Source organism: Myxocyprinus asiaticus, chromosome 14 (genome assembly GCF_019703515.2).
Source record: "Myxocyprinus asiaticus isolate MX2 ecotype Aquarium Trade chromosome 14, UBuf_Myxa_2, whole genome shotgun sequence".
Taxonomy (NCBI): domain Eukaryota; kingdom Metazoa; phylum Chordata; class Actinopteri; order Cypriniformes; family Catostomidae; genus Myxocyprinus; species Myxocyprinus asiaticus.
The window spans coordinates 1445518-1471977 of record NC_059357.1 but is presented as its reverse complement, the minus strand read 5'-3'; the positions used below and the strand labels follow the sequence as shown (position 1 = coordinate 1471977).

General features: G+C 40.9%; 1 protein-coding gene across 2 annotated transcripts in view; it reads left to right on the top strand.

Annotated features, from left to right (window-relative positions):
• LOC127451614 (nascent polypeptide-associated complex subunit alpha, muscle-specific form-like) overlaps positions 1–24053 on the top strand; it is a 29716-nt gene extending 5663 nt beyond the window's left edge. For both annotated transcript variants that reach the window (XM_051716418.1, XM_051716419.1), the window contains exons 2-5: positions 9755–10430; positions 10609–10684; positions 17723–17943; positions 18881–24053. In XM_051716418.1, the coding sequence (XP_051572378.1) occupies positions 9857–10430; positions 10609–10684; positions 17723–17943; positions 18881–22947 (4938 nt within the window). In that variant the 5' untranslated portion in view covers positions 9755–9856 and the 3' untranslated portion in view covers positions 22948–24053. The remainder of the gene's footprint in view (positions 1–9754; positions 10431–10608; positions 10685–17722; positions 17944–18880) is intronic.
• The last annotated feature ends 2407 nt before the right edge of the window (positions 24054–26460 follow it).

Here is a 26460-nt window from a genome sequence, read left to right as displayed (position 1 = left end):
AATTTCATATTCTGTTTTCTTAAAATTTGAGTGCTGTTTGCCTATGCAAAACTCGCCACAACTATGATTGCGTGTTTTGCTTGGTTGCTAGGTGGTTTCTTACTGACCCACACCCCAAGTCTTGAGTGCTTGGGTACCTCCTTCAACACTCACATTTGTTTTTAAAGATTTACATATTCATAGCAAAATTCCATTCAAATAAATGGAATAGTCTTTAATAAAATACCTAAATATTTCAAGTCTTATTACTTTAATTTTGTTAAACATTACATAATTAAATTTTATGGAATTTTGTTATGAAATTGAAATCCATGAATCTTAAAAATAGACTTTTAACTCAGAGTTCAAATCACTAAACTAACTATTAGCAATAGTAATAATGATGCTTGTCTTAGGAAGCACCACTCTTTAATATCGCAATTGTTTCTTTTAGGCGGAATTTAAATTAAATCGAGAGTGATTGTAGACTTTTGCTCAAGTCTTCTAGAAGAGATCTCAACAATGAATGTATGTTTACATGCACACCAATACACTGATTACTCCCAAAAATCTGCTTATTTAAAAAATCTGACGAAGCAAGAAAACTGTGTTTACATGAGATTTTAAATAATTGCTTTTCACGGATTGATGTCATGAGACATGTGCTCAACACGTGCGCACATTGGATAATTTGGGAGAACACTGGTATAGGTGTTTACAAGCCATGCCAAATCGGTGAAATGGGCAAAAATCTACCCGTGTCAACCGGTTTATTCTTACGCTGTTTATGACCTTACACCGATAAAGGAACGCCGTTTATTGCGTTTACATGGTACAAGAGTTTACAAGCATAATCGGTGTACTGTAAGTACGTGCATGTAAACGCGCTTATTGTCTCAAACTGTACTCTGATTTGCCAAGATGTCAAAATCTGCAAGAGATCTCAGTATGAACTCAAACATTTATCATCAAATGATCTGAGCTAATCTATCCACATTCATCTTAAGTTTTACACTCCTGGGTGATTCTCAAAAAGAAAATATCCTGGTCAAATTTAACCCCAAATGAATACGGAAATGTAATATTTTATTTATTTTGTATGTTATGCATTGAGAAAATGGAGCCTACATTTAAGAGTGTATATTGTTTTGTTGTTGCATAATGACATTATTTTCAGGAAACTTTAGCACATTTTACCCTAAATTCTCAGTACCGTATCGCGTCCGGATGGTTTACTTTAACTTTCTCCATCGTTTTCAATAATGATTCTCATTACCGTAACACAGTCATGTTTTTACTGTATTACAATAAATAATACGCTGTTGCGCAATGATTTTCTTAACTAAAATCAGAGAAAATGAAAGTCAGTACCAAGGGAGTACTGCTACAATGTGTAATATAATATCCTAATTACCATCTTGTTTTGCATTGCGGTAATGAGTATTTGGGGCTAAAATGTGCGTAAATGTATAAAATCTTAATGGCTCTAAAAGGATTCATTTTCTATAGACAAAATATAACTTCTTATTTGTTTCATCTGATTTTGGAGTAAAATAGGACATTTTCTCAACGTGAGAAATCACCCTACCGTATGTCATCAATTGACTCATTTTAAGGATATAAGGATTTTAAGCAGAAACATCTGAGATAAAGTTTATACTTGAATGAAACAACTGAGAACTCCGTTGAGCAAGGGGAAAGCAACATCTGAGCAATAAAACAAGTTCCCCAGGGGTCATTATTAAGTAGTCTTTATCTAAAGCAGCTTACAGTGTATTCCAACTTGAGCAACCAGGGGTTGAATATTTTTGCTCAGAGCAATGATAGTGGAACGGAAATCACTTCTACTATATGAGTTTGAACCTACCTTTGGATTACCAGCCTAGACCAACTAATGTACCAATAACATCCGTATATAAAATCAACAGCATCATGACAATTCAATCTTCTCTAGCAGGCATGTTATAAAGTTTTTTGTTCAGTCAGAACAGAGTCCATCTGGAAGGTACTGGTCAGCTGCGAGCAGAGGGATAATCCTCTTATAGGTATAGTCATTTCCTGTAGAGAGTGTGTTTGTGTGTGTCACTACCCCTATTTGCTGAAGGGCATGTTCATTGTCTGATGCAGATGTCATTTGTGGCCATGCTGTCACAAACACTCACTATAAGATGTCGTTGATCGAGCTCCACCAGCTGCTTTTTTATCAGATCTTATGTAATTTGGCTCACAGTAGATCATAGGAAGACACAACTCCTCAAATTACAAATGAGTTAAAAGGTCCCTTTGCCCCAAATGCTCCACCTTCAACTTGGTTGAGCTGCCAAGATGGAGTGACTGGTGCCCACATGCTCCACTGCTCAACACCCCCATCTGGATTGACCTCTGCACTTTCTCTCTGTGATCATCTCCTCTCGCTCCTGCCAGGCGGCATGGCATGGCATGGGATGGTGGCTGATACAGATCTGTTTGCATCCCGTTCTGTGGGTGTCCATCGGAGAATCGCACAGGATTAGCATCATGCTTTGTCCCAAGTTAACAAGCTCTGTCATGTGTTAATCTTCTTGTCCCCAGGGGACCAAATTGTGTACCACTGGTTGCAATGTTTCCCATAGCTGTATACTGAGTGGACAGCGGTGATGGTGCCAGCTCCTTCAGTTGGGCTTGCAGTCCATGGCCTTCAACCCTGTCTACCAGACGTGACCAATGTTGCATTGTGTCGCGTCGCAACGTCTTGAGGCTGTTTTAGTGCATTCAAGTGAATGTACTAAAAAGATGACATGCACAAAATATCAGCAGTGAGCTGTAGCACTTCAGAAAAAATGTATGCAGTTCAGAAATAGAACGGGGTGTCCGAAAACTGTCAGCATGGCCTGACGTAACATTCGCTTCCAGCTTAGACAGCATCATTGATTACAATGGTACAATTCTTTGTATATAGGTAGCGCAACAGTGCCCACCCACTTTTTCAGCTGTTTTTGTTCCAGAAGTATTTTTCACATTAATGTTTTCCATAGGGATTACATTAAAATCTTTATAAAAGATTTCTAAGCCATGAACCAAACAAACCACGCTGCCGTGAATCACAACATTATAAACGAAAAAGTATTAAAAAAATTAGAATTTTAGAAATATTCATTTATATACAAATATATAAGTAGTTTGAGACTGTAGGGAGAGCAACTCAATTGTATCATTCACAGTGTGTTATGGGCAGTCTCTTGTCTGGGGTAGCTGATGTTCAAGAAAGCTGATGTAAATCTCCTTGACAGTACAGGGATTACCCCTTCATCACCTGGATGCTGTCCAGGTATCGTCCTCACAAGCTGTTGGTGCCTCAGACAGGAAAAATCTTTTCTCCACTTTTCACTCACAGCTAGCTTACACAACCTCAGACCAGTACTGGTAATGGCTGCGTCCAAAATCTGAAAAGGCTGCCTTTGCAGACAGTATACGGAGGTAGGCATCAAGGCCTCTATCCTATCAGGTTTTTGAAGGTATTCAAATCTTTTTTTAACCTATAACCATCCATTTACGGATAAATTGGGATCGAGACCATACTCAAGGCCGGACTCAAGTACCCCAAATCTAGCAGCAATAACACAGTCAGTGTTTTCATCTCTACCCTGAGGGTAATGGTCTTTTGACCTGATGTCACTACCTGACAAAGTACCCCACATCCCCTTCCTCTCCTCGCCCTGCTTGCATCCTCCATTGATTGTTCTGTAAAATGGGCTGAGCTCTGTTCACAACTGTTTGTTTTCGTTCTGTTGGGCTGAGTGGTTTCCCGATCTTTGGCCAAGGGTGTTTTGGGAATGCGCTGGCCATGATCACAATCTCGACAGCGGAGGAAGTAAAGCGGCTTTTGTCCGCTCGAACAGCGGCGGTCCTGTCATGTGCCTCCATGTGTAGTTGTCCTCTTTCACTCCTCTGCAAGGGACGCTACCCCAACAATCTCTCCTTTGGTGACTTGTTTCTCTACAATTTTCCTCGGGCTGGCTGACTTCATCTCAGCGCGTGTGTCCTGCATAATGGGCTCAGTCAGGGGGGTTTATAAGTCATGTGATCAGCAAATAGAGAGAGGACCAGTCACTTCACACAGATGCGTCTAAGACGCTGTCCGCTCTTGAGAGCGATTATGTAAGTTTGTTTGTGTTATGGACACTAACAGCCAAAGGGGCATTCATGCACTCATGAAAAGCAGTTCTGTGACGCAGGCCTCAGTCACACCTACAGTCAGTGTTTTGCATTCTCTGGTGTAGAAAGGCTAGCATTATCTCAGAAGGAGTAGATAAAGTACATCCATTTATCTTATTCATTTCAGTGTAATAGACTATACTGTAAACAGCTCTGACAGTCAAAGTATTTTTACTGATTTCTTTAGCCTACATTTTTGTCATCTTGTAATGACTAATTCATCACAGACAGAACTGAGACTTCTACAGTCTTAACAGTTATATAGTCTAAAACATATCATTAGTGGTGATTACCAAGACAAGTATCCATATTACTATTGCTCACACTTAGGTTTAGGGGTTGTTCTAAGTATTAAACTTCAACATGTAAGTTTTCCGACACTGTTTGTGCTAATGACATGAATCAGACAAGTTTGTGCAATCAGAATAATTATTTTCCCTTGCCAAGACAAGGTTCACTAAGCAACTACCCAGAACACCCTAGCAACGTGCTAAAACCACTCAGAACACCTTAGGAACTGCATAGATTTGCCCTGTGCGACCACCTACAAAGGCAGCAAGTTCTGTAATGGTGACATTTATGCATTTGGCAGACACTTTTATCCAAAGTGACTTACAGTGCACTTATTACAGGGACAATCCCCCCAGAGCAACCTGGAGTTAAGAGTTCAAGGACACAATGGTGGTGGCTGTGGGAATTGAACCAGCAACCTTCTGATTACCAGTTATGTGCTTTAGCCCACTACGCCATCCACCACTCCACATTTACTTCATACATTTTTTTTAAAGTATCTATGTTAACGATACTTTAATTTAGTGTAGGTTGGATAAAAAATGGTGAAAGAATATTCCTATAGCTCCAATGGCTGGGTTTCCATCCATTTATTTTTAAGTGAATTTTGGGATATTGCATAAAAATGCTGGATTGAAACACTGAGATGCGAATAAGCTCGATTTATTATTCGATAAGAAGACATGCGCATAAACTACAATGGAAACACTTTTACCAAATACATTCTGATAGAATTTATATAGCAATATAAATGCAAAGAAAAAAGTAATGTGACTTTGCCTCAACAAACCATGCGAATACATAATTTGCTCAGAGAATATCAAAAATATAATTGTCTGTGTGCTCTAAACCACAAGTAATTCATTACATTTAATATAATAACCACTGTGGCTTCAACTTCCATTTTCATTTCTGTTTTGCAACAATTTCCCCAGAAGTGACGATTTTATCCTCCTGACTCCATGGGATGGAAAGGATGCTCTCATTGCAAATAGTTTTTGCGATGTTCCTATTTTGTGCATAAATTAAATTCGTAACTTGGATGGAAACATAGCTAATGTGATCAATAGGCTGTGTTTCGAAAAAGGACAAAAACAAAACCTCTTAAATAACTGTCATATAATGAGATCATAGCTATCAATTTAAATAGCAATTATCATGTAAATAAGTTTTAGATTCACTACTAATGTACCATGTAAATCAATTTTATATTTGTAGTCGGTTGCTCACTGCTGTGGTTTGTAATGGATTTTATTAGCATGTGGGATCTGGGATTACTCTTCCCTACCGGGCGAACTCTACTGCTCTTTATTCCGAGGGTTCAGAGGGTGCCTGACGAATTACATTGCTGTTTTGTACTCCTTGGCCTTTTACCCTATAGAGCAACACAGCAGCGTGTTTCTCACTCGGCCAGCAAACCAAAAGGCCGCTTTCCCCCCCACCCTGACAAGGAGCCTCGGTGTCCCTGTTTGTGGTGGTTCTCTCTGAATAGATCCAGTGTTCCCTTGTTTTAGACTGAGCAACGGGGGTGAAGGGGCACTTCTGCAACCTCCGGAGGGCACAAGCAAAAAGGAGGTGTATGGGGGGTTTAGATGCATAAAGATGCTGTATTATCTCAGTCCAGAGGCTAGAGCTGACCGGCAGCACAGACACAACAGAGTATTGGCCGGACAGACTTGATATGTGAAATGCTAATCTGTGACAAATGACTGCTGATTAGTCTGTCCGAAGCTGTGAAACAGCCCTCTGACCAAATGCCAAATCAGAGGCCCCACCACAAACAATGCAGTCCCTAGTGCATGCAAACAGGCGAGGCGAACCCATGCAATTTCTACAGCACGCAAATCTTTGCTTCCTCCCAGCACAATCCTTCAATTGATGGCAGTTTAAGGGGAAAAAAAATTGGCCCTGTTTCCTATAGTGAGCTATTTACACTGGCCATTAGTGCTAGCTGATTTTGCAGTGCTTCTTTTTTTTCAGTTATTAGACATGTCGTGTTGGCCCCAAGTGGCTGATGCTAAGATGGCATTAGCCTGTTAGCGCCTGCTGTGCCGTAGTGGTTAGGCGATTGTGAGAAGCAAGCTTTGCACGCGGGGGACTTTTTGAGACTCAATTCAGCACTTATAAATGCATTTATGCATGCATCCATTCACAAGACTGTGTTGCACTTGCCCTAAGATAAAAAGGCCAAAGTGCATTTTGCCATAACAAAGCGATGATGACCTGATTAGCATGGGGACGATCTGCAGTTTTGAGGTGGGACAATACTACACTCTAAAGCGCCATCGCGGGAGACCTGCCAAAAATAATACATTTAGAATGTATGCCGTGTTTGTTTACATCATATGTGGGTCTTCAGGGGAAGAGTTCTTCTCACCGAGCTGCTGTTAAGAGCAGAGTCATCCCTTCAGGAGCATTAGGCTTCTGCGCCAGGATTGGTTACAATAATTGGATGAGGCTTTAAGCATGCAGGTGTGCAGGCTCGTCCCTGAGAGTGTAAGAGGGTTTGTGTGTAAGAGGGTTTGTAGGTACGATGGGTCTTACATTTGTAAGGTCACTAAGCCACTGTTCATATTAAAACATTTAGTTTTAATTCAAGTAAAATACTCTATATGTAGGTAAATATTGTGGTTTATTAGCACTTTGTATTGTCATATTGGTGCATATAAATGAAAATGCTTAAATATCACTTGTTCATTCAGTGAAAACAGTGTGGTAAACATGCCTTGATTATTTGTAACTAGATGTTTTTAAATGTATTTTATATGCATGAAATATACTTGGCAATGATGGATGAAAAAAACATTAAGCCATTTCAGAGCAATGCTATATCGCCCAGCCCTATTGCTCACTGTCTCGGGTACAGTCACCTCAAAATTTTATTATTCTATTTTCAAATTGTTTTTATGAACAAGCTTGCCAACATCAGCCACTCTGTAAAGGTCAACAAAGGTCAAAGAGGTCAGATTCTCCCCTACCCCAGCATTAGATGGACAACATAGACTTCTGGCCCCAGGGGGTCCCTGTTGTTTACATGCAGAGGAAGCAGTCTATATCAATCAGAAGGATTGTTAAGTTCGTTAGGTTATGTGATGGTGAGTGTTTTCCTCATGGAGCGTACCCTCTAATCTCTTCAGCTCTGCACCACCTGACATTCTCACGGGCTGTTGCTCATCCATCATCCCAAACAGGATCAACAGCAAAAGAAAAAATCGGGAGGAAATCAGCAGACACAACAAAGCCTGTATTTATAAGCAATAATAAAATAGAAAGGGCTGATCAAGAGGATGTTTTTCATTAAAGAAAACCACCCCAAAGCTTGGAAGCAATGGAGCATGTGCTTCTTTTTGTCCATAGGACTAGAGCCTTTGATGACTTCATTTATAAGTAACTCATTCATTGTTTACTCTAAATGCAATTGTGCAAACACATACTACTGTGACGGATGTGAAAAACTAGCAATTATCATAATCGACTAGTTGGTTGTTTGAACGACTAGTCGACTGCTCATTGTTAAAAAACATAATGATAAAATTAGGCTCTGTTATATTCACGTGACCACGATCAGGCGCATTTCAGAGAAATATACGGACAATTTTTACTGCAACTATTTATTTAAGCAGTGTCAGACAGAATCAGCAGAAGACTTTAATCTCTCCGCAGCGCCTCACAAATACAGGAATATTACTCAGAATATTTAACGTCCGACAGTGATTGTCTTGAACTGTATTGTTGATGCAGCGCTTTGCTGTAACAACAGCGCATAAAAAGGCTAAAGCTAATAGCAAGAGAGGTGCTATTACTTTTCTAAATTATCCAAATTACAATTTCCACAAGGCGAATGATAAAACGGCATAGAAAGTCCCTTGGACTTAAATTGATGGAGCCATATCCAGAGACCAGAATATCATAAAGACTTAAGTTTACATTTATTCATTTAGCAGACGCTTTTATCCAATGAGATGTACAAATGAGTTACTCAGCGAAAACAATTCATCCTAAGGAGCCAATAATATGAGAAGTGCTGTAATGCTAAGCTTCAAATAGCTCAGATAGACTTGGGGGTGGGCTCTTTTGACTTGTGCCTGTAAGCAACATCCTAGAACATCCTAGCCACCACACAGCAAAGCCTTAACAAACATTCAGAACACCCTAACAATACAGTGGCTAGTTTTGCCAGAGCAAGCACCACAAAAATGTAGTTTGCACTGCTATATGGATGAATGGATTTCATTTATTTCTTGTAGACAAACTGAGACCTATCTATCTGGCAGGGCATATGGAATGGGTTCTTTCCCTCTGGCCTTTGCTCTCTTTTCTTCACCCCACTACTCCTCTTTCTACTACTCTCTCTCTGTCTCTGTCCCTTCCCCCGGTTTCTCTCATTGGGGATAATTAGCTGCCTGGACCATCTGTGTTGAGGACTAACTGAGGAGATCTTGTAATGGGCAGAATGAGTGGGAAAGGGGTGGAGGGATGAATATTGACCTCAGAAAGTAACATGGAGTCTCTGCAGCTCTGAAGATAATGAGAAAGAGGTGTCCAGTGACACTGAGGTCCATTGGCATCTGACAGTAGAGGGATATGGGTGAGGGATGAAGAAGGAGCTGAGGGCGTGTGAATTTATGAGTGAGCAATTTAGACTTACTTGTGCAACTTTGTTATTTTCCCATGCTCCCTTAAACCAAACCCCTTCCTCTTTTTGGCCTCTCTTACTGGATGAACTTTGTTACTGAGGCGCTGCTCTTAAATCAAGCAAACAACATCTGCTACAGCAAGGCATTGTGGGTAATGCATCTGGCATTGCTGCTTTGCAAGTAGTTATCAATTAGAAATTGCCCCAAAGGATTTTATAGCAAAACTCAGCAGATCTTTTTCAAACATGAAATAGCACCAAAATAATCTTATGATGGAAATCTTACCAAGCGTAAAACTGTATTTGAAATGTCAGCTTGTATCAGCCAACACTCCTAATAGCTGTCAACATCTTGTTTGGTTATAATTCACACAGTTCCAGCAGATCCAAAAGCTCTGAATCAGCTGTTGTTTTCCCTTGGCACAACACACTCTGTTCTTTATTCTATATCTCTTGGGTTGGTTCTCTTTTACCGTATTCCTTAAGCAGTTTACAAGCACTTGCATGCTAAGCAAACCTGATTCTTTATCTCATTGTTCTCTTGGGTCTTTCTGCCAGTGAGAGGGGGTACTCTCTTGTTCTCTCGTTCAGACTTGTTGTTCATTGTCTGAAGTCACAGATCAGTCTACAACTCTTTTGTTGCTCTGTTTTCAGGTCAGTTGTCGCTGTCTGATAGCAGTAAACTCTGACTAGTGGACTGAGTCCTGGGTTCCTGATTCCTCTTCTCCTGAGACGGCCTACCAGGACTAGGACAAGATGAAACCGGATGGTGTTGACACGACAACAATGGAGCCAATGGAGGCATTAAACGCAGGTCCTGTGATTGAGGTGGCGCAAGTGGGTGAAGCTCAAGACCAGTGTTTGCCTGGCATGCAAACAGAAGGTGAAACACAGCCAACAGAGGCACTTTTAGCAACCAACAAGACTGAAAAGGACAAGCCTGCAGACCCCAAAGCAAAGACAAAGGCTCCTGTCAAAACAAAGGCACCCACTGCTGGAACCAAGGCATCCTCAACCAGCTCCCGTCCCACCACTGGCCAAAGCCGCTTGACAAATGGAACGCAGAAGCCACAAACTAATGGTGTCACCAAAAAGACCACCACAGGAGCCCTGGAGAAGAGCTCCTCAACCACTGCTGCCTCTAAAAAAACTAGTAGTACTGCACCCACAACCAAGACCCCTACCAAGGTGGCTGAGAAAAAGCCAGTGGGGATGGCAAGACCTCCGAGTGCTTCAACTAATGGAGTAAAGACAACAGGGACAGCACAACCAATCAAGAAACCCCCTGCTGCACCAGCTAATGATCTGAAATCCAAACCAAAAGCTATAGGTCAGTCAAAAGAGTTGTATCAGCTTCTTGATTTCAAAACAATGTATCCTTTTACATTTTGCCTTCAATAAAGCATTTCTGGTACAGCTTATTTTGAATTAACTCTCTGTATTTGTAATTTGCCTTGATATCGTACCTTTTCAAACACTATTCCCATCATTCCTCACTCTAACTCCAGCTCCAAGACCCGCCTCGGCATCCACCACCAAGCCCAGCACCACTGGTTCTCCCAAACCTGTCTCCAAGACAACCAGGTAGGCATCTCATTTCATCTCCACCCCCAAGTAGGGGTTGTTAATTAGAATTCCACAATGTGGGCCATCCTCATTCACATTCATGGCTTAGCACTCAGCTTTAAGCATTAGGCATCAATTTTGAGTCCAAACAGGAATGAGTTTCATTTGCCGGGAAATAATTTGGCGTAGTCCTTAAATTCTCAGTTTCATGGAATAAAAAGGAAAAAGCATATAACAAAGCTCCAAAGGAGCAAGTCTCCACAAGTAGGCCAACAGTCTAGCCATGCCCTGCAGAAGTTTTACACAGTGAGTTTTATGCTAAAACTATGCAGCTTTCCAGAGGACAGAGCACAGAGATGTTAGGATAGCATTTTCAGGTCATTGTTTTGGGTCATCTTACAGGGATGTGAGTGCTGCAACTGCGGCAATTATGGAGTACACCCCTCGTCTTCTGTTGATAAGACAAACAGATAATTCCACCCCCAACTCACGCCATTGGTTTAATGTTGTTGTGTCATGCTGGACGAGTCGCTCAAAACAGTATTTTTATAGAATCACAGAGACACAGTGTTTACAGTTTTCTCTGTAACCCACAAATAGCTTACTTAATGTTGTCTCTGCATACTACGATGGGATAGGAGAAAGTATTTAAACACTTAAAAAGTTACACACTTCAGCTTTTACTACTTTCTCTATCTCAAAAGTAATATGCTGTGCTTTCTTTTGAGTGAAATAAGGAGGACAAAAAAGAGGTCAGAGTGGGTCTGTTGAAGCTCTCTGCCAGAGGACATTCTGGTTCTTGTTCCAAGCCGCAACCATGATTGAGTGCAGCTTTAGAACTGAGCTGTTCATTGTTTCTGTTATTCAGATCTATATTAAAAGAGCCCATGACTATAACCCATAGCATCTCTTCCCCCATCGTACAGATATACAGGACGTTTATTTCACAATTAATTGTGGTTAGTGTATGAATGCTGCTGTACCACAGACAAAGTCATGCACTAAAAAAGGATTTACAACAAAGAGAGACACTGTTGGCAGTGCAGTATATTAGGCTTATCTTTCTGGGACAGCATCCCTTGGTGTTTTTTTTGTATCTCTGCCTCATTATGACTTCAGGCTCCAACACCAAACTTCAGCAACATGGCTGCATGTCCGTGTGCTGGCTAATTACTAAAAGAGTTTTTGTTTTCCTCATTATTTGGACCCTGTGGGCATCTTCAATCTGACAAATGTAATGCTACCACAGGCCAAGGAAGACAGCTGTTGGGCTCGGTTTAGCACTGAGATAGGATATGATCTAATACGATGTAGAAACCAATTTGCCTAGCAGCAAAACAAAGGAGAAATGTCTTAATATTAAACTTCACTTCATATTCCAGCAATATAAATCTTTTAAGCAGGGATTGGAAAAAAAAGTATTTTAACAACATTTAGGGATTGGTTAACTGAATCTAAAGTGTTGGCCGATACCATAAATGCAAGATGTATGCGAGTCTCGTATTGGGCGTCAGCTGCATTACAGTTGCACAGACGTGCAGAGAAGGCACATAGGAGTTATACATGAGCATTCAGCTCAAAATGTGAATCATTATGATTGATGATGTTGTCGTGCAGCCCTAATGGATGAGACCTTTCATGATGATGGTGATGTCATACTGATGTAGGAACAATGGGCTGGTCAGTAAAGGGCACACCTATCAGCCACAACTAAACCAAGTAATTTCTTATAAATTTAAATGACTGCATTTCCTGCTTTTTCTTTCTCTCTCTCTCTCTCTCTCTCTCTCTCTCTCTCCATATCTCTCTTTCTCGCTCTCTCTCTTGTTCACAAGGTCGATGTAGGGCTTAGTCCGACAGAGAGATGTTTTATTACAGCCACTGCACCTAATCTCCAAATGGAGCGTGTGTGTGTCTGAGTGCCCAACAGTGAACTTGATGGATGTTTTAAAACACTTCAGTGACTTCGAGTTTTCTGCAGTGCTCCGTGCGTTCCCCTTGTCAGCTTTCTGCATTTCGATAAGCTATGGGTGTTTGCTGGTGTTCTACTCCTTCGCACATTTTTCTTCTCTATTCATTCTGTGAAATACTGTGTGCCCAGGAAAGCCTCCATCTACTGTGGTTTATTTTTTAGGATAGTTTCTTTATTTGGCTTGGATACACTAACATATGAGAGAAACCACATGACCATCCTGAAGCAATGTGTCCTGGAGTCAGACCCAGACTCTTATTTTTGGCAGTACGGCACAAAGCATATCTGTATTCAAACAGAGCATCAAGTTTAGATCAGATTGTTTATCCTACTACTAAGATGTTAGGGCTGCACAATTACGACAAAATCATAATTGAAGATTATTTTCCTTAATTTCAATACAAATTTACATTAAAATGCTTATTTTGGGTGGATCAACTGCATGCTGGATCCTTTATGTCGGCTACACATGCAAAACAAGCTGAGATTCCTAATTTATTTTATTGCAAGTTTAATCATCATCAACACTGGTTGCGTAAACGGTCAACTCCACATTGGCCCTCTTAGAAGCATTAAAAACAAACCTATATTATATAGTATACAGTATACAGTATGAGTAGTATTCCATAAGTATTAAGCTAGTATACTATTTCACACATGACAATAAACAACAACAAAATGGCTGCATCTCCTTTTTTGTTTTTTTCCCAATTAGTTTAGAAATTGCAACTCTAAAGACTTCTTTGATTTGGCGCAATTATGATGGCACCACAGGCCAAAGAATCACTGCAGATGTACACATTGAGATTTCTGACTCAGACCATTTTTGCTGTTGGGATAAAATTCATAAATCAAATCTTGTTCAGATGAGCGATTATTGGCCTGCTTTTATGCTGACATAGCACACTGACTCCCACTCATAACCTGCCCATACAGTTGAGTGCCAGCAGGCAGACGCAGTTTCAGCAAACGCTGTTGAATCATAGCTTCACCAATGCTTTATGATTAATCCTAAAGTGACATGAACCTCGTTATTGGGGTTAAAGCATCCCTCTTGCCCAGGGTGCCTCATTAAAATCTTGTCAGCCATCTCAGGAGGAGTTCGTCTTCCTCATTGCTGCAGTGGCTTCAGGGGAAGTTCTGCCACTCACTGACATACAGTTACCAAACAATTAAACCGTGTTTATCAGCCAATCAGGCTGCAGGCTTCTTCATCGCTCTCTAGAAAATGCTTGAATAGCGTGGCGTAGCTTGGAGCAATTGGCCTGAGCTTTAAGCAAACGCGTGTGTCTCCGTGTGCTTGGATTGTTTTCATACGTCGGTGCATATCTGGGTTTTAATGTGCATTTTATTTTGCCCCCAACCCTGACACAGATCTGACAGAAAACTACTATATTACACTCACGTAAGGAGAAAAACAATGGCATAGTTTGTGGTTTTTTTTTTTATTAAAAGAAGAGTTAACCCAAAAATGAATTTACTAATTTCTCATTTACTCATTCATTAATTCACCCTCATGTTGTTACAAATCCATATGACTTTCGTTCTTCCATGAAACACAAAATAAAGGTATCTTTAAGACTCTCAGAGTTCTTTTCCATACAATGAAAGCATACAGTGACCAGGGGCTGTCAAGAACTAGTACCATAAATGTATGATAAAAGTAGTCCATATGACTTCTGATCCAAATATTCTAAAGCCGAACAATAACTAAATTAAAGCTGTCTTTTACTAACAAACTTCCCTCCTACTGTAGTGCATATTCAAACCTGATCTCATTCAAATTACGTGACTAGGGGAACATTTTTGCAAAATGTAATTAAGTGCTTCATTACACATTTTGCTGCAATTTCTCAGTGAAATGTCCAGCGGGGGGCGCCAAAAGAGAGTGAAATGGTGTCTTAATCAGACAAGGTTTTTAAGGTGAATGTTAGATGGAGGTTTTAATGAGTAAAATGTACCTCCCTAACCTAAAACCTAAAAGTAAGTAATAGTTTCCTAAAAGCAAATGACATCCTTACCCTTAAAAGCAAATTTTCTGAAGCAACCTCGTCACTTCATGTCGCTTCTATGACACTTTTGTCTTAGGTGTCAGCTTGCGTGATTGACTAGGTTCGAACCTCAGTTTTCAAAGTACCAACACTCAATCAGGTGAGCTACCGGGCAAGCTAAGCACATTGGAATAAGTGTGTAAACATAGGTGGGTCTGTAATACAAGAAGTAAAATTGATCGGTTTTTAAATGATGCGTGTTTCGATATCATGGCATAGCAGTGTGTGAATAATAGAGCAAAAAATATGCGTTTATAAAGTCATAATCAGGCGTTGTACTCGTGAGGGAATAAAACGCACAACGTGGTTAAATTTCACCAGGAAACTGCAGCGAAACGTAGAATGTGGCACGTAAAACTCGGTTTGCAAAAATGTAGTTATATTAATGTTCATTCTATGAGACTAAGTTGTCAAACTTGGTGCGTGAAAACATGTCGCATCAGGTCTGACATCAATTGAGCCAAACTGAAAAAATACGGTAACAGCATACAGGTTAAGAATGGAGAGAATTTAAACCATGCCAGAATTTATATTTTTTTATGAACTTTTAATCTGTTTAATTTGACAGATCATCTTGTTATCAACCCACATATGGCTCATACATGTAAAATCAGTGATTTTAGTGACTTATCCACATAAGAGCAACAAAATAACTGATTAAGAGGGGATTTACTGCATTAGTGATGCCTGTAGTTGACTAACTAGAGCATTTAGTGTGTTTTGTTCCAGAACAATCCAAGTCCATTAGACCGTTTAGGAGTGCTCAAAAATGACTCTGGTATAAAGTTAATGGTGTTTAATCAGATGAGTAATACTTTTGTTTCTCTCTCTCTCTCTCTCTCTCTCTCTTCTGCTACAGACTGCTAATCTCAGTGACCTCTCTTCCTAAACTGAGTCACCCTGTCAATGTAGATTATACATACTGGTTTTATGTTTGAGATTAAGACGATGGCTTTTATAGAAACTTTTATTCTCTCCCTCTCTGTCTTTCCCGTCTCTCTCTCTCTCTCTCTCTCTCTCTCTCTATCTCTCTTTCTATAACCTGTTTTCCCTACGCTTTAATAATACACAGGTCCTTTTGCTAGGAATATTCCACAAAAGAAATATAATATCGTCTTCAATTCTGATAAGGGCTGTGTCAGTGCAATCATGTCTATACATGATTCATTTAATCATGATATTGTACCAATACTTCAGATGCATCAACAGTTTTTCATATTTTTGTGTTTATTACTGTGCATTTACATTGTTTCCTGCAGTTCAACTGATGAAGAAGCATGTAGTCTAAATAAGTGTAAACTCTTCAATCAGCATTTCTCAGTGTGGTCAGAGCTGCTTCTATGAGGCACCGTACTATGTGAAAGTAAAGCGAACCGCGCAAGAGAGACTGAATCTGATCCAGCAGATTAACTGTCTTCCCCAAACATGCTGGATTTGTTTCATTAATTTGACGCAGTTTTAATCATGATCCAAATGAGATTGTAATTCATGCAGGTGCTTCCTGTAGCTCAACTTGTAGTGTATGTTGCTAGCAATGCCAAGGTCATGGGTTCAATTCCCAGTGAACATGCATACTGATAAAATGTATAGCATGAATGTGTTGTAAATTGCTTTGGAAAATGATGTATTACATGATGAATTGAATCATGAGATAGATTGGGGTAGTTGGTAATACCCATCTCTAGTTCTGATACTCTGCTGAATTGTTCTTTTCTACCTGATAGTTAGGATTGCCCAGTGCTGATGCTAACCTGTTATTGTCCTGTGTTCTGCTAGATCTAGAGATGAGGTTTAAAAAAGAACTGCAAAGACTTTAGGTAAATAGTTAACAGTGCATATGCTTAATAATCAAATTGGCTTGCAGACTGTCCTAATCTAGGTTGTGAGCTTAAGGTGTTTTTGTAAAGTAAAACTAGGCTGAAGTGCTATAACGCACCACTGCATTAATTCATGTGCGGTTTCCTTTGTCAGGTTTATCTGTTTGTAGACTTTCCATCTTTGAGCTCATTGTGTCAGAACCTTCACTGCTGGATCTCTCTCTCTCGCTTTCTCACCTGCCGCTTTGTATGTAGGCCATGACAGTTCTGTAGCAACTCACCCGCACTCCCCCGCCCATCCTGCATGGACTTTGCCTGGAGGAAACGTAGAATGTGGGAAGCATGTGTTTTTTTAGCAAGAGCCATGCTGCGCACCCGAGTGGGATTTGCATGGTTATTTTTACTCATCACAATGAAAGATTAACATGGTGCTCGCTGTGTCTTCTGCGCTGATACGCATCCTGCCTCGTGCTCTACAGTTCTTTATTTAGAGCCGGAGAGGCTCATGCAATGGAGCGTAGACAGAAGAAATCAGAAACTCCTGGCAGGCCCGCAGGGTCTGGGTTAGTTTACTCAGACCCGACTTGAATGAGCATTTGTTGCAGTGTCTTTGGCATGGGCTGGGCCTGATTTAGCTCATACTGGACTGCCCCGGGCAGAACATGTGTCATCACTGAGTCAGGCGTGTCACAGTCAACCCAGGATAGAACAGAGACATTATGGATAGAAAGCTGGGGGTGGGAGGGATTTCTGGAAGAGAGTGTTTTTGTCTAGTTGTCAGTGTTACTCCAAGTTTGTTCCTGAGCTGCCTATCCAGCCTCAGGCCCTTCTGCAGAGTGACTAATCAGAGCTGAGTCTAATGAGTCACTGCTCTAGATGGGGCTTTGGCTGATTAGCTGGCAAATTTATGACCCTTCACCCACAGCTGAAATGTCAGAAGAGAAGAGAGAATGCACCTTTGCTCATACACGCTAGTATTCAATCTTACTTGCCAGTTTTGGATGGTCTTTATCTGCATTTTCCAGCTTTGAGGAGGTCCTTACTTGATCAAACTGGTCATGAAACCTCAACGGAAGCCTCCTACTGAATAGTTGTGCAAGATAGGAGCTGCCAAACTTAAAAATGCCTCAATGATTCACCACACCTGTTATTCCGATTTGATACAGTCTTCCTCTCTAACGATTTTCCCTTTTCGTCTGTCACATCTGCCATTCAGGCCTGCTGGATCTGCTCCCACTGCCCGGTCTTCCCCTGCCACTCCAAAGCCGGCGACACCCACAGCTGCTGCTAAGACAACTACATCAGCATCCAGGCCAACTACTGCTACACCCAAGACACCATCCACCACTGCTAAACCCTCTTCTGCTAAAACTACAGCGCCCCCTGCTGGGCGCACACCCACTCTGCCCCCTAAGACCACAACACCTGTCAAGAAAGGTGGGCTTATCTCTTATCTCATAGAATACTTTGAACTGACTTTTGCATGTAGTTCTGATGACTCAAGATTTTTATTAATGATGAGTTTTAATAGTTCAATACTAACATTTTAGGTGAGATTGTGTGAATTCTTGTATAAACAATACAGTATGGTTTATTACTACAATGCATCGAGCAAATACTTACACCTTCATATTTAGGTGTAGTATTTCTATAGAAAACATAGACCATAATTCAGTTAAAAGAGTTTAGAGTGAATTTAAAGTGTTTTGTGTTTAATTTCAGAAATGTTACAAGTTAAGCTCAATCGACAGCATTTGTGGCAAATGTTGATTACCACAAAAAATAACATGGAGTCTTCCCTCTTTTATTTAAAAAAGGCAAAAACTGGATTTACACTAAGGCACTTAAAATGGAAGTGAATGGGGCCACTCCATAAATGTTAAAATACACACTATTTCAAAGGTATAGCCACAAGATGTAAACATTATAAGTTGTAAAATGATTTTAGTGTGATGAAGTCAGGCATTTTCCGTGTTAACCAGATTACAGGGTTTACTGTGTTGCGTCGTCATGACAACAAAGTTGTATTATTGGATATAACTTAACACAAATAAGGTTAGTTTGCCATTTTATCACATGCAAATCATGTACTTATGATCATATACTGTATGTTTAAGTCTTGTGGCTTTACTTTTGAAATGGTTTGAATTTTAATGTTAATGGAACACCCCCTTTCACTTCCATTGTAAGTGCCTCACTGTAAATGTGGTTTTTGCTTCTTTTTTTTAAGTTATTTTTTCTGGTAATCAACATTATGTCACAAATGCTGTCCATTGAGCTCAATTTATATTGAACCCGGAACATTCCTTTAATGCTAAGTTTAAATTAATTTGAAGCTGTGATTTTGAAATGATAAATATGCTCTTTTCATTAGATGTCAGCAAGCAGCCATCTACCCCAGCGGCTAAGAAGCCCTCTGCCTCTCCACTCACCCGGCCAGCACCATCCAAGACCACCAAACCCGATACCCCCAAGTCAGCCACCCCTGCCAAGCCAGAATCGGCCTCCAAGAAACCTACAACCTACAGCAAAGTGGCAGATGCTAAGACTAGTAAACCCAAGGAGAGCAAGGCTACACCTTCTAAGGAGGTCAGCGCAAGCACCAAGACCACAGGCAGCAAGCCCAGTGCTAAAGCAAGCAGTCCAAAGAAGGCAGTTGGCAGCAGCACTCCAATGCCAGTGAAGCGTGGCCCTAAAGCTACCCAGCCTGCAGATGCTGCAGCCACAGATGGTGAGAAGGATGATGCGGTACCCACTGTGGCTGTAGCTGCAGCCGCTACTGTAGCTGCTGCTGTTGCTTCCATGGCAAACACTGAGGAAACACCAGAAGACTCAGCTACACCTGTTCTTCCTGCTTCCTCTGAGGAGTCACCTGAGGACTTGCTTAAACCTGTCATTCCTGCTGTCTCTGAGGTTAAATCTAAAGACTCGTTTACATCTCATATTCCTCCTGCCTCCAAGGAGACATTTGAAGAAACCGTTCCACCTGTCATTCCTCCTGCCTCAGAGGATGTATCAGAAGACAAAGTTACACCGGTCATTCTGTCTACCTTTGATAAGGCACCTGAAGAAAAAGTTACATATCTCATTTCTCCTACCTTTGACGAGACACCTGAAATTACACCTGTCATTCCTCCTGCCTTTGAAGAGGCACCTGCAGATAAAGTTCCACCTGTCATTCCTCCTGCCTCAGAGGATGTATCAGAAGACAAAGTTACACCGGTCATTCTGTCTACCTTTGATAAGGCACCTGAAGAAAAAGTTACATCTCTCATTTCTCCTACCTTTGACGAGACACCTGAAGTTACACCTGTCATTCCTCCTGCCTTTGAAGAGGCACCTGCAGAAAAAGTTGCACCTGTCATTCCTCCTACATTTGAAGAGGCACCTGCAGATAAAGTTGCTCCTGTCATTCCTCCTACCTTTGAGGAGGCACCTGCAGATAAAGTTGCACCTGTCATTCCTCCTACCTTTGAGGAGGCACCTGCAGATAAAGTTGCACCTGTCATTCCTCCTACCTTTGAGGAGGCACCTGCAGATAAAGTTGCACCTGTCATTCCTCCTACCTTTGAGGAGGCACCTGCAGATAAAGTTGCACCTGTCATTCCTCCTACCTTTGAGGAGGCACCTGCAGATAAATTTGCACCTGTCATTCCTCCTACCTTTGAGGAGGCACCAGCAGATAAAGTTGCATCTGTCATTCCTCCTACATTTGAAGAGGCACCTGCAGATAAAGTCGCTCCTGTCATTCCTCCTACCTTTGGGGAGGCACCTGCAGATAAAGTTGCACCTGTCATTCCTCCTACCTTTGAGGAGGCACCTGCAGATAAAGTTGCACCTGTCATTCCTCCTACCTTTGAGGAGGCACCTGCAGATAAATTTGCACCTTTCAATCCTCCTACCTTTGAGGAAGCACCTGAAGAAACAGTTATACCTGTAATTTCTCCTACCTCTGAGCATGCACCTGAAGACACAGTTGCACCTGAAATTCTGCCTACCTTTGATAAGGCATCTGAAGAAACAATTACATCTGTCAATTCTCCTAAATTTGATGAGATACCTAAAGTTACACCTGCCATTCCTCCTACATTTGATGAGGCACCCGAAGAATCAGTTACACCTGTCATTTCTCCTACCTCTGAGGAGGTGGAACTCATCTATCCCCAAGACCCCCAGAGCATGGACTTTTATAAAGATGACAGTGCCATGTCCCAGCTGGCCGCTCAAGTTGACCTGGTCAGCCTGGAGGAACCAGTGCCTACTGTGTCTCCCCTGGGCACCACAGTATTGTCCCCTCCATCCTCTCCCACCAGACCAATGTCCATGCCAACTGAGCTCCAGAGCTCAGCTCCCTTTCTGGGCTTGCAGGGTCCAGCTGAACCCTGGGCTCAGAGCACGTCACTGTTCCCCAGCACTGTTACCCCAGAGAGCCAGGAGCAGGATGAAGAAATAGTGCATGATGATATACAGATGTCCTCCTCTGCAGCAGAGAATCTGATTGGAGACTTTGATCTGCTAAGCTCTACTAGTGCAGATCACTTCAGAAGTACAGCTCCTGTCTCCACCTGTCAGGAGAGAGAGGAGGCAGTGGAGAAAGCCGAAGAAGAAATTAATGAAGACATTCATGATGATGAAGAGGTGGAGGAGGAAGAAGAGGTGGAGGAAGAAGAAGAGGAGGAGGTAGAAGAAGAGGAGGAGAAAGACGAAGTAAGGGAGGTTGACATAGAGCAAGCGATGCCCCAAAAAGAAATGGAGGATGATTTTAAAAAAGGAGTGGCAGATTTTGGCAGCTCTGATTGGGGTATGATGCAATCAGATGACATACACAGTGGTTACAAACTTGATGCAGAAGTGACATCTCCCTTCAGTGCAGAAAACACTTGCAGTGCTAAAGGTGACCTCTTCATGAGCGAAGAAGAAAGGGAACAGCCATTCACAGGGCCTCCTGGAATCCAGTCTTTCAGCGAAGAGGAGGATGAGGAAGAGGATGAGGATAAAGAAGAAGAGCATGAGAAGGAAGACATGGATGCGGGGTCAGAACAAGATGAGCATCACACACATCAAAAAGAATTAGAGGCGATGGAAGAAGATGTGGAGATGGTCAGTGGAGGCATGGCTGAGAGTGGACTTGGGGTTTGTGGAAATGATGGTGATGGTGTTGATGATGACAATGATGGTGGTGATAATTACACAGAGGAGGGGCATCTGGATCTGGACAACATGGGCCACACTGCACCAGCACCATCTATGCCCATCACAGAAGTCTGGAGTCATTCCAATCCATTCTCTGATCCCTGGGCACAGCCCACTTCCATTCTGTCTGAATCAAGCTTGTTGGTCATGAGAACTACAGATTCGGAAACCCACACCAAATTTGCCACTTATCCCGACACAACCACCAACTTTTCAGCTGATCCAGACACCCCCCCTAAATCTCCAGCTGGGGCCTTTCTGGAAATGAGTCCACCCCTGATCCAGACTTCAGAACCTCAACATGACATCCAAGAGGAGACAGACAGCTCAGTCCCAGCAGAGTCAGGCATCTTGGCAGCACCTGCCATCAGAATGTCCCAATCCAGCACTCTAAGTGGGACAGCCCTGGCTGCCCACAGCAGCAGTGAGACCAGCACACCAGAGGAGCTTCAAGATTACGATAGCAGTTCAGGTGTAGAGTCCCGATCAGACATACAGCAGACACCAGTCCCTACCATGCAGACAGATATGGAGCAGGACCTTGGTATCCATCTGGAGCGTGGCGATGGGGAGGAGGAAGAGGCAGAAACACTGCCTGCGGATGAGGTGCTGGGTGATGCTGCAACAGCACCAGCCTCTGTTCCATCCTCACCCTCAACTTCTGGTGATGAGGCCAGTGATACAGAGGGTGAGATGCAGATCAATGACCCTGATGTTGTGGCTGAAGAGAGCACTTCTGTCTCCCACAACCTTGCTGCCCTGGAGGAAGATGAGGAGGCCCCTGAGCACATTGGAGAGGAAGATGGCGATACTCCTCAGTCGGCCAACTCTGTGGCCTCCTATGGTTTCGACTGCTCTGCATCTAACTCCAATGCCCACTCCACAGCTGAGAGCTGTGGGAAGAGTCCAGGTATCTTTAGCCTGGAAAATGAGGAGCAGCTTCCAGAAGAGGCCAAGAATCCCTTTTTCATCAAGGAGCTCACACTGCCAGCAGCTTCTGCCTACAGCGACGAGTTGTTGGGCTGCCCAGTGGATTTGCTGCCTATCAGTGAGCCCAAAGAGAGTGATGCTGGCTTTGACGAGCACAACATGTTGTGCAGGAAGACAGATCCAAGTGCTATGGAGGAGGTGGATCCTGAGTCCCCCATGCATCTCTCACCCCAACATGGGGACCATTTAGATGGCCAACCACCCTATTACTCTGCTATATGTGATAAGACTGATAACTTTCTGGCAGGTAACGTATGAAGTCCCTCCTTTGGAATGCACCTTGTCTACCCTAAACCCCATGCCCACCACCCTTTGTTCTACATTTCTTCCAAATGTGGGGTTAGCAGGAAGAAATGAATAGTAATAAGTAACAGAAGGGGGAAGAGAAAAGGGGAGCTGTCATGTGAGGGATTATAGCTTTGTCTGAGCTGCTCTCTGTTCTTCTATTACCATCGTCATGGTTATGATTGTATGGCTTAAAATTATGTATGTACAGTAGCTATTCTCATTTTCCAGTAGAATGTACTTTTTAAATAACACTGCATTTCATAGCATCCCTGAACCTGCAATGTTAGAAAAAGTTAAGATTAAGTCCTTTAATGAAAGGAGAGAAAAAAGAGTGAAGAAAAAAAGAAACACATGGGATGGACTCAACCTATCTTTGTATTTATCCTACTGTTTTTACCGATCAAATGTCAATTTTTTATACTTTTTTTTTCTTGTTTTTTGTTTGATTTGTTGTCAAGATCCCTGTCTTACCTAAATGTTTGTACACACATCAGTTTTCCTGCACTGTAAAGCTAGCTTTATTGTCATTTTAAACTTGTTCCAGTGTCCAGCCCTAGCCTTTTTAGCATTAAATACAGGTTAGATATTCTACAGAAGCTTTTCTCTCAAGTGTTTGACATAGGGAGGTGAATGAGTGTTAGATGGCAAGTCATACTTCATTTTTTTGCTGTGTTTTAGTTTTGAGCTAACTTTCAAGAACTGCTGAACATTTTTGTGAAGGGTAACATAGATTCTCATTGGCACGTAACTTAACTGTTTTAAAGTACTGGGCTCAGATTGATCTGGATTCTTTCATTTACAGTAGTTGGACATTTGTACTTCGGAACAGGCTAACCATTTCTGTTTATGGAAATTGAAGAGTGTTTTCCTGCATCTGTAAATCTTAAAATGATGCTCACAGTTCAATGTATTGTCAGTATTGGGACATTTGAACAAGAATTGGAACTGCATGTGCAACTAATTAAGAAACTGTTATTATCTTGATATGATTCCAGACATATAATATTGGGACATTAATGATTCTCAATAACTTCAAGGTTCTTTCAAAATTCCATTAAACATCATTCAAGACTGTCTTTTTATTGTTTGTTTTTTCATTTTGTGTGGCATAATGGAAATGGATCTTTGCTGAATTTGTGTTAATTCCAGATGGCATTTTGATTAAATGATAGTTAGTGTTCATAATCTATGATCCCCTCATTTATAGCATGTCCCAACCCTAAACTCAGGACAAGGACCCCTCTTTAAAAGCCCAACACATTAGGCTTAGTTTAGACACTTCCACTGCATGGCATCCATTGGACACACACACTCATGCTTCAAGCTCCAACATTCCAAAACCTGCCTGAATGTTGATTAGGTATTGAAGGTGTGTCAGGGAATCTGTCTACCTTTCCCCTTCGCGTCTCTCTCTCTCTTATCTCCTGATGACAGGTTTACCCTGTTCTTCTCCTTGGACTACCTGCCATAAAAAAACAGTAATTTCATATATATATATATGGATTTGACTTAAACCCTGAAGTGCTGTTTATCCTTAATGTAGTGGAGTTCTTTCAGTCCAACAGATCTGTTTCCAGTTGTTGCAGTAACTGATTCTTGAAACTGTAGTTTTTACTAGGGCTGTCAATCGATAAAATGTTTAATCTAATTAATTACGATATGATGATTAATTAAATTAATCGCAATTAAACGCATATGCAAATATTTTCTGAGAAAGGCCCTCAATGATTAAATAATTATAAAAAGTTATATTTAAATAATTATAACTATATTATATATTATGAATATAATAATTCAGATAATTAAAATGCATCACATTTTGTGGCAGACGAGAAAAGAGTTGATAAGACAATACACATTGTGGCTTTAGAAGGCAAAATATTGTTTTTCCATTTAATTGAGCCTTTCTTTGGCCTAGAGTCCAAAGCAATCCATTTTGCGATTGAATTCATCAATCTGTCCCAGATAGATTTATCATAAGGGCTTTTCTAAGGATGCATCAATGTACACATGCATCAGATTTACACTTTTGGAGCATAGACCTTACTTTGGTCACGTCATAAATAAAGCGTTTTTAGGCCTCTATGTCAAGTTAAACGTATTTTGAAAAACACATCTAGAGACCTCTGGATTTGGAATTGCTCTCCGTCCAGTTGTGTTAAAACACAAGAACGCATTCTCATCGTATGCTGTCCCTAGGGTCAAGTAAGCATGTGTGTGTGTTTTTTTTTTTTTTGTCTGTACAGCTGCGTGTTGCCTGCACAGTTAGAGTTTTGCTTACTGCCCACTGCTGAAAATAGGTGGTACTTCAAGCTTGAATCGCTCCAGTGGTCGGGATATTCCCTATTACAGTCTGGGGACATGATTAATTGGGTTTTTACACAAATGTACTAATTTTTTATGTAATTAATCACACTGAATCAACATGTTAAACTGACAGCCCTAGTTGATACAGCATGTGAAATCATGTGTCTGATGAGAAATGCGTTCAGAAAAGCCGTGGTCGGTGTGTTCTCTCCAAATTTCCACAAAATAATAATTTCAATTAAATGATTAATTAAAAACGTATATGTTTAATTTATTACTTTATTGATAATTTACAGTATATCATTTAACATAAAATGGCATTCATTAATTTAATGCATTATTTTTATTAATTTAATATTATGCATTTTTTTATGTATTCATAATTTAAATACAATTCAGTACATATTATATATTATATTATTATTAAAATGTGTTTTAAGTATTTGTGGAGTTTTGTTAGCACTAACAGCCATAAGATGGGAAAGAAAAAAAATCTGTTCCGTTACAGTACATAGTTAATTATGGATTTTCTGTGTTTTCTGAAGCCCAGGTACTTTGTCGAACAGTCAGCCTCTCTTCAACACATACACAAACTATTTCAAACTCTATTCATCAAATCTCTTTTGATTGCTCCTAATATAAAACTTAATTAAAGTGACCACATGTCCAAAGCTAATTTAACATCCCATAAAAAATTCTATTAAGAGGTTTGCTATATTTTTGTAAACAGTTAAAACATTTAAAGTCAGAAGTACTGAACAATTCTGTTGAATCTCACTTATGACTTAATACAATTAAAAAAGGGATAGATCACCCAAGAATGAACATTCAATCGTCATGTACTTACCTTGCATGATCTTTCTTTCATGGAACACGAAAATATATTTTAGGCCTCGGTCACCTTTCAGTGATGCAAATGATGACAGAATTTACACTTTTGGGTGAACTATCACTTTAAGTGGTGGTTCGCTAGTTTAGGTGTTGAGGTGTTTACAGGATGATGAAGGATGTGTGGGAAAACTCAACTCCTGTGTCTTTGTTAACAGACTCCTCTGACTTTATTAACAGTTTTGTCTATTTTTTTTTTTCTTGTCTGCATGTTCCTCTTGTCTGTGCTTTTACTCTGTTCCTGTTTGCTCACACCTTTCTATATAATGAATGCCTCTGTCAGTAACA